The sequence below is a fragment of the Callithrix jacchus genome, chromosome 19 (genome assembly GCF_049354715.1).
Source record: "Callithrix jacchus isolate 240 chromosome 19, calJac240_pri, whole genome shotgun sequence".
Classification (NCBI taxonomy): domain Eukaryota; kingdom Metazoa; phylum Chordata; class Mammalia; order Primates; family Cebidae; genus Callithrix; species Callithrix jacchus.
In genome coordinates this window covers 47,828,841-47,845,723 of record NC_133520.1, presented here as the reverse complement: position 1 = coordinate 47,845,723, position 16,883 = coordinate 47,828,841, and the positions used below count along the sequence as shown (strand labels likewise).

General features: G+C 39.4%; 1 protein-coding gene across 23 annotated transcripts in view; it reads left to right on the top strand.

The window, feature by feature from the left end:
* RYR2 (ryanodine receptor 2) overlaps positions 1 to 16,883 on the top strand; it is a 781,807-nt gene that overhangs the window by 529,233 nt on the left and 235,691 nt on the right. For all 23 annotated transcript variants that reach the window (XM_035280524.3, XM_035280523.3, XM_054248004.2 and 20 more), the window contains 2 exons: positions 7,415 to 7,501; positions 12,216 to 12,442. In XM_035280524.3, the coding sequence (XP_035136415.2) occupies positions 7,415 to 7,501; positions 12,216 to 12,442 (314 nt within the window). The remainder of the gene's footprint in view (positions 1 to 7,414; positions 7,502 to 12,215; positions 12,443 to 16,883) is intronic.

Genomic DNA, 16,883 nt, shown 5'->3' with positions numbered 1-16,883 from the left:
TTGTAAGATCAAAAAGTAAAGCAGACACATGTGCATGTGCCCCTGGTCTGAAAACCAGCCAAGCAGACCTGCCCTCAGCAAGCCCCCTCCTCTAGCTGTCTCAGCTACTGCACTCCTGTGACCTGAGAACCAGCTTGGTGGGCTTACACTAACAAAGCTGCACCATCACCACCACAAATGCCTGTGGCTAGATCAAAAAGGCTCTTACACGTGCTGCTGACATAAATTACAGCTGAAGAATCTGCACAGATACTACCCTACTGTATCCACCCAGAACCAAAGCCAGTGTATCCTACCCAACCAACCTGGACCCCATCTACAGGAAAAACTATTTTCCTACAAAAGCTATTTCATAAAACTGGAAGAGGCTACTGTTTTACCAGATAAGCAGATATAAAAGGAGCACATGAAACATGAGAATGGAAGGTAACATGACTCCTCCAAAGGAACACAGCAATTCTCTAATAACAGATACCCCTCCCCAAAATAAATTTATAAAATGCCTGGAAATAAATTCAAAATAGTGACCCTAAGGGAACTCAGTGAGGTACAATAAAATGCAGATACTTCAGCAAGATCAGGAAAACAATTTATGATCTGAATGAGAAATTTAACAAAGAAATCTATATAATAGAAAAAAACTAAATAGAAATCTTGGAAGTGAAGTGTTCAATAAATGAAATAAAATATTCAACTGATGGTTTCAACAACAGACTAGATCAAGCATAAGAAAGATTTTATGAACTTGAAGACAGGTATTTTGAAATAACCCATCCAGAGAGAGAAAAAGAAATAAGAATAAGAAAGAAGGAAGAAAGCCTATAGAACTTACGGGATGCCACTGAGCAATGGAGAAAGGCACAGAAAACATATTTAACAAAATAGTGACTAAAAATTTTCCACATCTTTGGAAATATATGGATATCCAGACCCAGGAAGCTCAAAGGATCCCAATGGAATCAACCCAGAAAGGTCCTCTCCAAGGTACATTATAATCAAACTGTCAAATATCAAAGAAAAATAATTCTAAGAGCAGTGAGAGAATAGCACCAAGCCATATATCCTGGGATTTCCATTGGACTGTCAGCAAGTGTCTCAGCAGAAACCTTGAAGGCTAGGAAAATGAGATGATATAGTCTATGTGCTGAAAGAACTGCCAACCAAGAATACTATATCTAGCAAAGCTATCTTTTGAAAATGAAGGAGAAATAGAGTACTCTGAAGACAAGCAAAAGCAGAACGAATTCACCACCTCTGGACCTAACTTAGAAGAAAGGCCAAAAGCAGTGCTATAGTTGGGAGCATGGAAATGTGTAAAAGTATAAAACTCATTCATAGAAGTAAATTTTAAATCAAACTCAGAATACTGCAGTACTGAAATGGTGCTATGCCAAATCTTTTAAAACTCTAGTACTCTAGCATGAAGATTAAAAGTCAAAATTGTCAAAAGTAACTACAGCTTCAAATAGTTATTAAGGAACACACAATACACAGAGTTGTAAATTAAGGCAACAGAAATACAAATTGTGAGGGGAGGGTAAAAGTCCAGAGTATCTTTTGCCACCAAAGATAGCAACTGAAGATAATCTATTATAACTACAATATTGTGTCTCTTAGTTTCATAGTGACCACAAAGAAAATACTGCAGCAGTCACACTGAGAAAGGGAAAGATCAAAGCTTAGCAGCATGAAAAGCTGCCAAACCACAAAGGCAAGCAAGAGAGAAAGAAATAAATGAAGGATCTAGAAAACAATAAACAAATGTCAGGAATAACTCCTTACCTATCAATAATAACCTTTAATGTAAATGGATTAAATTGTTCAATTAAAATATATAGAGTGGCTCCATGGATAAAAAGCAAGACTCAACTATATGCTGCCCAGGAGAGATTCACTTTACCTGTGAGGACAGACAGACTGAAAGTTAAGGGATGGAAAAAGATACTCAATGCAAATGGAAATTGAGAGTGAGCAGAAGTAGCTACACTTCTATGAGGTAGAATAGACTACATTTTTTTAAATGTCAAAAAGAGACAAAGAAGGTCATTATTTAATAATAAAAGGATCAATTAAGAGGATGTAACGATTGTAAATATACATGCACTCAACACTGGAGCATCCCAATGTGTAAAGTGTATTTTATCTAAAGGGAGAGATAGGCTTCAATACAACAATAGCAGGGGACTTCAACAACCCACTTTCAGCAAAGGCAGATAATCCAAACAGAAATTCAACAAGGAAGCAGCAGATTTAAACTGTACTTCGCACCAAAGGGGCATAAAAGACATTTACAGAACGTTCTATCCAAGAGCTGCATAGCTGAAGAATACACATTATTCTCAACTGCTCAAGGGGCATTCTCCAGGACAGATCATAGGTTAGGCCACAAAACAAATCTTTAAAAATTTGTTATGATGAGGATGACATCATATGTATTTTCTGATCACATGGACATTAAACAACATGCCCCTGAATAACCAGTGGGTAAATTAAAACATTAAAAGAGAAATTAAAAATTTTATTGACACAGACAAAAATGTAAACACAACATTCCAGAAGCTATGGAATACAGCAAAAGCAGTTCTAAGAGGGAAGTTTACAGTATTAAATACCGACATTTAAATAGTAAAAAATAACCAATAGCATTGCACCTCAAAAAAATACAAGGACAAACTAAACCCCAAATTAATAGAAGGAAATAAATAATAAAAATTGGAACAAAAATAAAATAGAGACTAAACAAACAATAGAAAAGATTAATGATATGAAGAGTTGGCTTTCTGAAAATACAAAATCAATAAATCTTTAGCTAGACTAAGAAAGAAAGAGATGACTCAAATAAATAAAATCAGCATTAAAAAGGCATTACAACCTATACCACAGAAATACAAAGTATAACGAGAAAATGTTATGAAAAATCATATGCCAAAAAATTGGATAACCTAGAAGAAATGGATAAATTTCTAGATATAAACCTACCAAGACTGACTTATGAAGAAACAGAAAATTTGAGCAGATTAATAGTGAGTGAGGAAATTGTATCAATAATGAAAAGTCTCTATTAAAGAAAAGCCCAGGCTAAATGGGGGAAAAGTTGAAAGCTTTTTTTTTTTTTTTTTTAAATAACCCTACAGCTAATGTTTTAGTGAAAGATTGAAAGTTTCCCCCTAAGATTGAGAAGAAGGCAAGGATGCCCCTCCCTCACCACCCCTGTTTAACCTCATACTGGAGGTTCTAACCAGTGCAATAGGAAAGAAAGAAAAAAGGAGACAGACAGATTGCAAGGGAAGAAATAAAACATTCTCTTTTTGCGATGACATGATTTTTTTTTAAGCTAAAGTTATTTATTTATTTATTTATTATTTTATTTTATTTTTTTTCTTTTTTATTGCATTTTACGTTGTGGGGTACATGTGCAAAACGTGCTAAATAGTTGCATAGGTACACACATGGCAGTGTGTTTTGCTGCCTTCCTGCCCTTCACCCACATTTGGCATTTCTCCCTAGGCTATCCCTCCTCAGCTACCCCCCCCCCGCTGTCCCTCCCTATTCCCCCCAATAGACCCCAATGTGTAGTACTCCCTTCCTTGTGTCCATGTGTTCTCATTTTTCCTCACCCGCCTATGAGTGAGAATATGTGGTATTTCATTTTCTGTTCTTGTGTCAGTTTGCTGAGGATGATGTTCTCCAGATTTGACCATGTCCCTACAAAGGATACGAACTCATTGTTTTTGATGGCTGCATAATATTCCATGGTGTACATGTGCCACATTTTCCCAGTCCAGTCTATCATCGATGGGCATTTGGGTTGTTTCCAGGTCTTTGCTATCGTAAACAGTGCTGCAATGAACATTCGTGTGCATGTGTCCTTATAGTAGAATGATTTATAGTCCTTTGGATATATACCCAGTAATGGGATTGCTGGGTCAAATGGAATTTCTATTTCTAAGTCCTTGAGGAATCACCACACTGTCTTCCACAATGGTTGAACTAATTTACACTCCCACAAGCAGTGTAAAAGTGTTCCTATTTCTCCACATCCTCTCCAGCATCTGTTGTCTCCAGATTTTTTAATGATCGCCATTCTAACTGGCGTGAGATGGTATCTCAGTGTGGTTTTGATTTGCATCTCTCTAATGACCAGTGATGATGAGCATTTTTTCATATGATTGTTGGCCTCATGTATGTCTTCTTTTGTAAAGTGTCTGTTCTTATCCTTTGCCCATTTTTGAATGGGCTTGTTTGTTTTTTTCCTGTAAATCTGTTTGAGTTCTTTATAAATTCTGGATATCAGCCCTTTGTCAGATAGGTAAACTGCAAAAATTTTTTCCCATTCTGTTGGTTGCCGATTCACTCTAGCGACTGTTTCTTTTGATGTGCAGAAGCTGTGGAGTTTGATTAGGTCCCATTTGTCTATTTTGGCTTTTGTTGCCAATGCTTTTGGTGTTTTGGTCATGAAGTCCTTGCCTACTCCTATGTCCTGAATGGTTTTGCCTAGATTTTCTTCTAGGGTTTTTATGGTGCCAGGTCTTATGTTTAAGCTGTTTTTTCTAAAGTCTGGAACAAGACAAGGAATTTTCACCACTTCTGTTCAGCATAATACTTGAAGTCCTAGCCAGAGAATTTGGCAAGAGAAAGAAATAAAATGCATACAAATTGGAAAAGAAGTCATCAAATTGTCTCGGTTTGTAGATGACATGATCTTTCTTATAAAAATACCTTAAAAAGTTTACTAAAAGACTGTTAAAACTAATAAACTCAGTAAGTTTGCAGGATACAACATCAGCATACAAAAATCAGCATTTCTTTACACTAGTAGTAAATGCTCTGAGAAAAGAATCAAGATAACGATCTCATTTATAATAGCTTTAAAAATCAGTTATCAGCCAGGTGTGGTGGCTCAGGCCTATAATCCCAGCACTTTGGGAGGTCAGTAGTTCGAGACCAGCCTGGCAAATATGGTGAAACCCTGTCTCTACTAAAAATACAAATAAAAATTAGGCATGGTGGCGGGTGCCTGTAATCCAAGCTACTGGGGAGGCTGAGGCAGGTGAATCACTTGAACCTGGGAGGCAGAGGTTGCAGTGAGCCAAGCTCACACCACTGCACTCCAACCTGGGTGACAGAGTGAGACTCATCTCAAAAAAAAAAAATTTATCTAGGAATACATTTGACAAAAAGGTGAAGGATCTCTATACTGGTTTTATACATTGGTGAAATCAATTTTAGAGGACAGAAATAAATGAGAAGATATCCCATGCTCTTGGATTGGATGAATTGGAAGAATTAATATTATTAAAATGTCTAGAGTACAAAAAGCAATCTACACATTCAGTGAAATCTTATCAAAATGTCAATGACATTATTCACAGAAATAGAAAAAATGATCCTAAATTTCTTATGAAATCACAGAAGACCTCAAGTAGCCAAAGCAATCTTGAAAAATAAATAAGTAAATAATAAATAAATCTGGAAACATCACACCAGCTGAGTTAAAAATATACTACAAAGCCATAGTAACCAAAACACTACCAGACTTGAAAATATACTGCAGACATATAGACCAATTAAACAGTATAGAAAACCTAGAAACAAACCCATGTATAGCCACCTAATTTTCAACAAAGGTACTAACATGCATTGGGGAAAAGACAGTTTCTTCAATAAATGTTACTGGGAAAATTGGAAAATTGGATATTCACATGCAGAAGAATGAAACTGGACCCCTATTTTTCACCGTATGCAAAAATCATCTCAAAGTGGATTTGAGACTTAAGACCTGAAACTATGAAACTAGTGGAAGAAAACACGGGGAAACACTTCATGACCCTGGCTTGGGCGAGGATTTTCTGGAGCAGACCTCAGAAGCACAGGCAACAGAAGCATAAACAGACAACTCGGATTATATCAAACTCAAAATCGTCTGAACCGCAAAGGAAACAATCAATGGAATGGAACGATAACCTACGCAATGGGACAAAAGTTTGCTAACTGTACATCTGATAAGGGATTAACATCCAGAATACATAAGAAACACAAATAACAATAGTAAAAACAATCTAACTTAAAAGGGGGCAAAAGACCTTAATAAACATTTCTCAAAAGAAGACCTACAAATGGCCAACAGGCATATGAAAACATGCTAAATATAACTAGTCATCAGCAAAGCGCAAATCAAAGCCGCCAGATGACCTTATTCCAGTTAGAATGGCTATTACCAGAAAGACAAAGGACGACAGGCGTTGGCAAGGGTGTTGAGGAAGTGGGAAATTCATACACTGTTGGTGGGAACGTAAATTAATACAGCCATTATGAAAAGCAGTCTGAAGCTTTCCCAATAAAATAAAAATAGAACTACCGTATGATCCAGAGTACCCCATACTGGGTATATATCCCAAGGAAATGAAGTCATTGTGTAGAAGGGATATGTGCACTCCTGTGTTTACCACAGTGCAATCACAATAGCCAAGACAGGGAATCAGCTGAAGCGCCCATCCATGGGTGAATAAATGTGGGACACATGCACAATGGAATACTATCCGTGTACCCATCAATGGATGAATAAGTGAAGAAAATGTGGTATAGATACACAATGGAATACTATGTGGTCATAAAAGAGAATGAGAGCCTGTCATTTGCCCCAATATTGGTGAACCTAGAGGATATTGTGTAAAGTGAAATAAGCCAGACACAGAAAAAAATACTGCATTGCCCCCTCATATGTAGAATCGAAACAGCTTAATCTCATGAAAGTAGTGAATAGAACAGTGGTTAACTGAGCCTGGGAAGATTAGGAGAAAGTTGGGGAGAGGGATATCTAATGAATACAGGGTTAGCATATAGAGGATATCCAACAGATATAGAGTTAACATTAGAAAGGAAGAGTAAGTGCTGGGGTCCTATTGGACGGTAAGGTGACTATAGTCAACCAACAGGTATTGTATATCTCAAAATAGCTGGAAGATAGGATGTTGTACATTCTCACCACAAAGAAATTGTAAGTGTTCAAGGTGCTAGACATGCTAATTACCCTGATTTGATCATTACACAATGTATGCATGTTTCAAAATATCATATTGTACCCCATTAAATATGTACAATGTGTCAATCAAAAAACAGTAAATTAGAAATTTTAATGAATGAAAAAAGCTGAATTAATTATGTATGTTTACTTCTCTTAAATAATGACAGTGCCATAAGCCCTTCAGAGTAAACAAAATACATTCCCCCCCCGCCAGCAGTGTTCACGTAGTAATGAAATACTCTAATTCTTGAAGAGGCACATCAATCAATATGCAAGAAAGGAAAATCTCTGGGCTCCTTCTGTAAAGTATTCCTTTGTTGTTATAAAGAAAATATTTTTCCCTTGTCTTCTCTCATTACTAACATTATTAAATTCATTTGTTTATTTCAGGTGGAGCCAAGCACAAAATTATTTCCAGCGGTTTTTGCACAAGCTACAAGTCCCAATGTTTTCCAGTTTGAGTTGGGAAGAATAAAGGTAATAAAGATTCATTCCTGGTATTATATTTGCATTATTTTCTATTAGGATGCAGCATTTATTTATTCTGAAATGAATTCAATAAAGTAGTACTGATAGGAATCAAATAAATCATGCTTTCAAAAAAAGATAGCCTGCTTGAAAATCTTTCAGGTCACCATAATGATTAAAAAGTATTTCTCTTTAGTTATTCTATGTATATTATTCAATAAAAGGTGTATAAGAAACAAATAAATGGACAAAAAAATACCATATTACACACATTGCAATAATCACTGAACTCATAGGGGAGCTAATGAATGGACTTAGTCCTGAAACCATGCCACTTACAACAGTGCTATGTATTGAGTACTCCAGTAACATAAATGAAAGAACAGCTCGGTTGGATGAGCTTAAAGCTTAAAGAAGAGGTAACATTTAGTTCGATGTTCCTGGGGTGCATTTATTAGGAGATGTCATTCTAGGCAGAGGATGAGAAGAAGCAAAAATATGTAACAGTGAAAGTGCTGAAGGTTTGGTACTTCAGTGTTACTGTAACAAAGGATGCCTTCCAGAATGTGGCTGGAGATTAAGATGGATAAAAGGTAGAACAAATCCAAGTTGAAAAGGTCCTATGTGGCATGTTAAAAGATTACCACCTATTACAAAGATAGGAGAAATCCATTTGAAATTTGAAGAAGGGGATTGAGTGTAATGAAACTGGTTTTGGAAAAATATGTTATTAGTAATGTGGGGGTAGGCAAGAATGAGAAGAGTCAGTAGCAATAAGGTATCAATGATTTGATACTGTCTGTGTGGAAGACAATGGTGAGAGCCCTGGAAAGTCAGAATGAAAAATGGTAACTGTGAACATATTTTATAGAGGAAATTAATAGGATTTAGCAATGAACTGGACTAACAGAATTTGTAGATGATTCAGGATCTCAACAAGAGTAAGAGTCAATGGCTAATTAAAAATTTTAGTCCAGACAATTTGGCAGTGCTAATGCAAAAAGTAGAAGAGCTTGTTGAAATTCAGGAAAAGAAACGTCGGACTTAATTGTGCAGTTGTAAAGCTGAGGTTCCAGGCACACGTCGGAGTGAACAGAGTAGATAGTCTTATTAGTCTGGCTTGGCGACCTTGGATGCTTTTCACAAACTATGTGAGCTCAGTTTCTGCCTCTATAAAATGGGGTTCACAGCATCTGTTTTATGAAGTTGATATAATTAAACATCTTGAACAATGTTTTTTTGTTTTGTTTTGTTTTGTTTTTAAGACGGAGTCTCACTCCGTCTCCCAGGCTAGAGTGTAATGGTGCGATTTTGGCTCACTGCAACCTCTGCCTCCCAGGTCCAAGCAATTCTCTGTCTTAGCCTCAGGAGCAGCTGGAATTACAGGCACGCACCACCACGCCTGGCTAATTTTTGTATTTTTAGTAGCGACAGGGTTTCACCATCCTGGCCAGGCTGGTCTTGAACTCGTGACCTCGTGATCCACCCTCCTCGGCCTCCCAAAGTGCTGGGATTACAGATGTGAGCCACTGCAACTGGCCCTTGAACAGTGCTTTATCCATGGTATCTGCTCAACAAATTTATATATAATATACATATATATGCATACGTGTATACACATATGTATACACAATTGTGCTAAAAAGAGCTATGCTGGAGATTAAAATTTTTGTCCTCAAGAAATCAGTTGTAATTCATCTTTGAGTGTGAATGGAATATTCGAGGGCAGATGTAGAGAGCGAGAAGAGATGACTGAGGGGAGAACCTGGTTGTATCAACTAAAAAAGAGGAACCTATGAGAGAAGCTGAGGGCAGAGCTGTCAGGAATGTTGGAGAACTGAAAGAGACATCTTAGCAGAAGCCAGGCAAGGATGGAGATTTATACGTAGGAGTGGCTAACATCAGATAGCAGATGCCACAGAGGGACTAATACAACTCGGACTGAAGGAATCCCTGGCCTTTGTTCATGAAGAGGGCTTTGGTGGCCTTGCTAGAATAATCTCGGCAAAACTACGGGGAAGGGGCTGGTCTCAGTGGCTCAGGCTTGTAATCCCACTGCTCTGGGAGGCAGGAGGATCGCTTGAACCCAGAAATTTGAAACTAGCCAGGGACACATGGTGAGACCCTATCTCTACAAAATAATAATTAAAAAATATATATTTTAGGCCAATGAGGTGATGCATGCCTGTAGTCCCAGATCCTCTAGAAGCTGAGGTGGGAGGATCACTTGAGAGCCAAGACGTCGAGGCTGCAGTGAGCCGCGATGGTGCCACTGCACTCCCTCCTGGGTGACAGAGAGAGACCTTGTCTCAGTTACCATATATAAAAAATGATGAGAGAAGCCATGTTACCATGAATTCAACACTAGACATGCGAGAAGGGAGGCAGCAGTTCAGATGACTTTTTTCACCCCACAAAATTTGACAGAGTGGTAGTTTCTCAGAAGCCTGCCTGATACATTGGTATCTATTGACGTCTACTGACATTTCCGTTGGATGACTAATAGCTATCACAAATTGAATGCATCCAGACTGGACTGCTCGCCCCTCCCTCCCTCCTTCCCTTCCTTCTTTCCTCTCCCTCTCCCTCTCTCCCTCTCCCTCTCTCCCTCCCCCTCCCCCCTCTCTCCCTTCTCCCTCTTCCCCTCTCCCTCTCCCTTTCCCCCTCCCACTCCCTCTCTCTCTCTTGCTCTCCCCATCCCCATCCCCATCCTCCTCCCCCTCCCCCTCCCCTTCCCTCTCCTTCCTTCCTGCCTTTCTTCCTTCTTTTTCCCCTTCCCTGTCCCTTTTCTTTCTTGCTGTTGGAGTCCCACTCTGTCACTCAGGCTAGAGTGCAGTGATAGGATCTCAGCTCACTACAACCTTTCTCTTTTTCTCTTTCTCTCTCCTCCCTCCCTCCCTCCCTCCCTCCCTCCCTCTTCTCCTTCCTTCTTCCCTCCCTCCTTCCCTTCCTCCCTTCCTCTCTCCCTTCCCTCTTCCCCCCTTCTTCCCTTCTTCCCTTCCCTCTTCTTTCTTTCTGATGGAGACTCACTTGTCAACCAAGCTAGAGTGCAGTGGCAAGATCTAAACTCACTGCAACCTCCACCTCCTGGGTTCAAGCAATTCTCCTGCCTCAGCCTCCCAAGTAGCTGGGACTACAGGAACACGCCACCATTTTTGTATTTTTTTACAGGTGAATTTTTGTATTTTCAGCAGACACAGGGTTTCACCACGTGGGCCAGGCTGGTCTTGGACTCCTGACCTCAAGTGATCCACCCGCCTCAGCTTCCCAAAGTGCTGGGATTACAGGTGTGAGCCACTGCACCCAGCCCAGTCTTTCTTTAAATGTCACTTTCTCAATCACACCCATTCTGACCACCCCATTTAAAATTGCTGCCCTGCATTCTGGTTCCTTCATTCTGGCTTTCCGTCCCCCAAACCCCCAGCCCCGTGACATCTCTTCTGAAATACCATTTAATTCATTTAGTTTATTTGTTGATTTTATTTCATACTTTGAGTGAGAAAAATGGAAGCTCTATGAGGGCAGGCATTCTGTTAGTTTTATTCATCAGCATTTAAATCATATCATCAGCATTTTAACCGGTACTTGGCACCCCCGCCCCCCATTGTTAGAGGGCAGTAGGAAAGCAGTTGGAGGATGAAGCAGAGCCGGTGGTTGAGGGGACTTTAGAGGAGAAGGAGCAATAGAAGGTAATGCAGAAATGTGAGATAATGCTTTTCTTTTTTTTTTTTTTGAGATGGAGTTTCGCTGTTATTACCCAGACTGGAGTGCAATGGCACAATCTCAGCTCACCGCAACCTCCGCCTCCTAGGTTCAAGCAATTCTCCTGCCTCAGCCTCCCAAGTAGCTGGGACTACAGGCACGCGCCACCATGCCCAGCTAATTTTTGTATTTTTAGTAGAGACGGGGTTTCACCTTGTTGACCAGGATGGTCTCGATCTCTTGACCTCGTGATCCACCCGCCTCAGCCTCCCAAAGTGCGGGGATTATAGACGTGAGCCACCGCGCCTGGCTGAGATAATGCTTTTCATATGGTCCCATAAGAGGCAGGCAGGGGTGCTGTCCAGATCATAGGTAGATGAAGAAGCTTTTGCTAAAGCAGAGACCTCTCTTTCTTCAACACCAGAGAGAAGGAATTCAGGATGGCTGAAGATGATAGTGGAGGTGGAGGAGAAATAAATAGGTTGATGAATGCCTCACATACTCTGTTTTCTTGGTTAGTAGTCAGGTTTCTGTGTTGAGTTTTATCTGGAATACTCCTGGCTAGAGGCAGTGATTTAAGGACGCGTTGGGTGACAGAGAACAGACAGTGAGAGGGGGAGCCGGGAGATGCCACCTGTCTGTCTTTCAGGAAGTTTGACATCGGAAGTTCCTATAGTCTTGTCAGCTTTCCCTGAGGTCCCGGCCTGGTAAAGAAATATAAAGGATGTATGGATATGCTTGGTTGCACTTGGCCTTCTCTGTGTGCCGTTCAGTATATGGGAAAGACACATCCCAAAACCTGTTTGACTGCCCTAAAGCCATAGTTTTCTCTCACCGTGTATTTCCTGATTTGTCCTTTCAGAAACTTTTCAACCCAATTTCTATGATTTGTTATATTGACTTGACTTGTAGGCTTATCTTACTTTCCCTGTCGCTGTCCTGGGCAGAATTCTCGTCATTACTTTGTGAAACCCAAGTGATGTTCTAAATTCGTTCCCTTTCTGCCTCCTCATTACCCTAGAACGTGATGCCCCTCTCGGCGGGATTATTCAAGAGTGAGCACAAGAACCCCGTGCCACAGTGCCCCCCACGCCTCCACGTGCAGTTCCTGTCACACGTCCTGTGGAGCAGAATGCCCAACCAGTTTTTGAAGGTAGATGTGTCTCGCATAAGTGAACGCCAAGGCTGGTTGGTGCAGTGTCTGGATCCTCTGCAGTTCATGTCTCTTCATATCCCTGAGGAAAACAGGTCAGCCCCATGAATCCGTGACATTCTCATTGGAACGCTTGGGATTAGCCGGCTGCCCAGGGCCTCTGGTAGCGGTGCGGGGCAGGGGTGGTTCTGAAGAAACACAATGAAATTTACAAAGATCCCGATTCTTTTGCAATGGAGTCATTATTCTGCGTATTCCAAGTTTAAGTTTATTTCTCAACCACTTTGTTACTGAAAAAAAATTATTCTGTAGCCAAAGATGCCGTATGATGGTTTCTTCATTCACTCTTGCTTGACTTATAATGACAACAGCAAATAAAAATTCAGACAAGTGCAATTGCAGTCCCACTTATGACTTAGCAAAGTACTGTAAGGGAGAGTTGTGAGATAATAGAGATGGAATCATAGGAAGCACTTAGGATTCCTCTGTTCAACCCTTCATTTTATGGATGTGAAAAACTGATCCCAAGAGACAATAATGAAAGAAAATTGGGAAAATACTGTGAGTGCCTTGGAAACACGTTTATATGTGTTCTAGGCAGTAATAATAAGAAGAAAGTATAATAAATATTCAAAGGTAGCTTGGTTTGTCATTTTCTGTTTTTTCATATGACAGTCCATTAAATTGCAGAGATTTCATTTAAGCAGGCTTCTTATCAATAAGGAGCTACATTTGTAAGTTTGGGGCCAAGATTTCCCTCCCCAATGACCATCGAAATGTTCAGTCACAAACTGAGTAAAAGCATATCATGAAAGTGATGCGCAGACATATTTGTGTGTTTTAAGTCTTTAATCTGAAAATAATTCTTGAAGCTACATCCAGGTTTATATCTTCAGATGTTCTTGGCATTTTCGATTTTAATATTTTTGAAATTTAACCTATGCTTTGGAAAATAGTTTGTCATTTCCTCAAAAAATAAAATTATAGCATTGCTGTGTCATCTAGCAATTCTACTTTTCATATATACCAAAGAGAAATGAAAATATGTCCATACAAAAACTTGTACAAGAAAATTCATAGAAACATGAATAGTAGTAAGTAATGGGAACCCCAAATGTTCACCAACTTATGAATCAATAAACAAAATGTGATATGATATATCCATATAATATGATTTGTCAATAAAAATAAAGTACTGATACATGCCACCAAATGCAAGAACCTTGAAAACATTACATTAAGTGAAAGAAACCAGTCACAAAAGTATCAGAAGTGACAGGATCATACGAGTGTGGGATTTTATGTAATTGAAAAGTTCATAATAGACAAATCTGTAGAAACTGAACTGCTAATTGGTGCTAGATTCCTTTTGGGGTGATAAAAGTGTTCTAAACTCTATAGTTTTAGTTACACAACTCTATTAATATACAAAAACGATTATGTATTTCAAGTAGGTAAATTGTATAGCATGTTAATTACAGCTCAACAAAGTTTTTTTTTTTTGAGATGAAGTCTTTCTCTGTCACCCAGGCTGGAGTGCAGTGGTGCGATCTCAGCTCACTGCAGCCTCCACCTCCCAGATTCAAGTGGTTCTCCTGCCTTAGCCTCCTGAGTAGATGGGACTAGAGGCACATGACACCATACCCAGCTAATTTTTTATAGTTTTAGTAGAGACAAAATTTCACCATATTAGCCAAGGTGATATCAATCTTCTGACATCGTAATCTGCCCAGCTCGGCCTCCCAAAGTGCTAGGATTAAAAGCATGAGCCACTGCACTAGGCCTAAAAAATACATTTTAAAACAAAAGAAAATCAAAGAAAAATTAATCTGGCAAGTTAATTCTTTTTATATATTAAATATGTATTTATATATTTTTACATGAAATAATTAGGTATCTTTCATAATGTACCTTGAGATGGTTCAGTTTGATTTCAGTTTTATGCTGCTTTTTTTTTGTGAGAAGAGTTTTTATCATAATTTTTCATCTCATGATGTTTTTTAAGAAAACACTGAACAACCAAAACAGACATAACATTTGGGAAGGAATTCTTGTTTTTGAAGGAAAATGTTGTCTGTCTACTAAGCATGGAATTTTAACATTATAATTTAACATTTTGGCATGCTGTCATCAGAACCCAACATAACTCCCTGTCTCAGTACTTTGTAATTTATATTAATTGCTTGTGATAGATGTATATGTATGTGAATGGATAATTTAAACTCTTGCTAAGATGGTAAAGGATTTGAGGCAGTTTTCCAAACGGTATGGAACATGAATGTCTAAAAATGTGTTGTTGGCATCGGGCCGTAGAAACTGGGGCTAGGAGTGACACACAGTCATTAATACTACACCGGTTAGTAGAGTTGAGGCCCACTTTGAGACGTCACTCACCACCTGCGGAAGTCTGGCCTGCAGACCAGCAACAGTCTGGCCGTGAAGCAACAACAGATGAATGAGATGCACTCTCACACCATTACAGTGATACGGGGGGTAGGGAACGGCAGTTGGCTGCTTTCAGAGGGCAAAATGCAACCAAGTGTCTCAGACTCTCTGTTCATCCACACTTTTACTCCATAGACGTTATATGCACTTGTGGGTAATTAACATGGTTAAGAGAATGGTTTTACGACTAATAAAAGCTTTAGCTTCTGGAACACAGAGTAAATGCTATTAATAGGTAATTCCCCTTTGATCTTCCTGGGAGAGGGACACCCAGCACAAAATTTATGTGAGTAAACAGAGTGGAGACAGAGGGATGTGGGGTAAGCAGACTGAAATTTGGAAGGCCTTTCATTGTCTCTGTCTTTCCTATGCTAATGTTAATGGGTGGCTGCTTTCAGCTTGCCTCAGTAAAACCTTTTGGCCTTCCAAAAGGTTTGAGATTACAATCTATAACTTTTCCTAGTAGTTAATATCTTGCCAGCCACCCTGAGTGAATTGCAACACCATGTTAGTTCCATTCTTCCTAGCAGACAAAGAAAAATATGATGAGTTTCAAAATTCATATCCCAAAAAGGAGGTCTCAACTAGCATGGTTGAGAAGAATCTGATGCCCCAGTAACATGACAAAGCATTAATATTTTAAAGTTTGCAGTGGTGGTAGATGTATGTCAGCGTGTACTTTGTTTCTCCCTAACACATGTCACAGTTTATAATTTAATTTACTCCATTTTGGTCAGTGGGAGTGGTTTACTCTCTCAATTGAATATAAGCTCCCTGAGGGCAGGAATCATGTCTGTATTATTCACCATCGTATCATCAGTGCATAGTGATAATACATAATAGGCACTCCGTGATATTTGATGAACAATTGAATGACAATGACATATGAAATAAATTTCTTCACTAGAGACTTTTGTGTTTTTTTGTTGTTTATTTGTTTCTTGTTTTGAGGTGGAGTCTCGCTCTGTTACCCAGGCTGGAGTGCCGTGGCACAATCTCAGCTCATTGCAACCTCTGCCTCCTGGATTCAAGCGATTCTCCTGCCTCACCCTACCCAGTAGCTGGGATTACAGGTGTGTGCGACCACGCCCAGCCAATTAAAAAATTTTTTTTTTTAATTTTTAGTAGAGATGGGGTTTCACCATGTTGGCCAGGCTGGTCTCAAACTCCTGACCTCAAATGATCCACCCATCTCAGCCTCCCAAAGTGCTGGGATTGCAGGCATGAGCCACCATGCCTGGCCTCCATTAGAGACTTTTACAGATTATTTTCAGCTGTATTAGTTAGCTTTCACTACAGTGAGAAATAGCCCCCCAGATCTCAGTGGCTTGCAAACAAACATTGGTCTCCTGCTCCTGTTACATGAGGACATAGGTCCCTACAGCTCTATTCAGGGCTGGGGTGGACTATGGGAGTGGCCCACATGCCTTTTCGCCCTCAGTCCTAAGCTGATAGGGCAGCCCCAAGCTGGGACAAAGTTTTTATAACCGAGGGTAGATGTACAAAAGGGGTAACAAAAACCTCCAGGCTCTTAAGAGTTTATTTTTGGTTGTGGCAGTTGTTACGTCCACTTTATTGGCCAAGGTAAATTATATGCTCAAGCTCAAATTAAGTGGGGCAGGTGAGATGACTCCATGCAAGAAGGAAGGAGGCTATTCGAGGACAGTAATGTAATCTCTACCATGTACTAGAGCTGTAGTGAGTTACATATTTGACATTGACTTTAGATAAAATAATGGGTTATTTTTTTTTTTTTTTTGCTTGAGTTTAAGCCATAGTTCCTTCAAACATGAATAATCACACAAGGGCTTCATGTGGGAAAACAAACTAATTTAGTGCCAGGATACCCTTTTGTTTGCCTTGATCCAAGTGCAAAAAGTTAGAGAACTATATAGATGGCTTCTCCATTAGACTTCATTCATTCATTCCTCAAACACGTATTGGTTCCTGCTGCCTTCCTGGCACTGAGTATAAAATGGTGAGCAAATATGACCCTTACCTTCAAGGACTTCATGTTTAGTAAGGAAGAGAGAAACTTTAAAGAAAATAATATGGTATCATGGAGTGAATAATGCTGACAGGGAGGGGGAA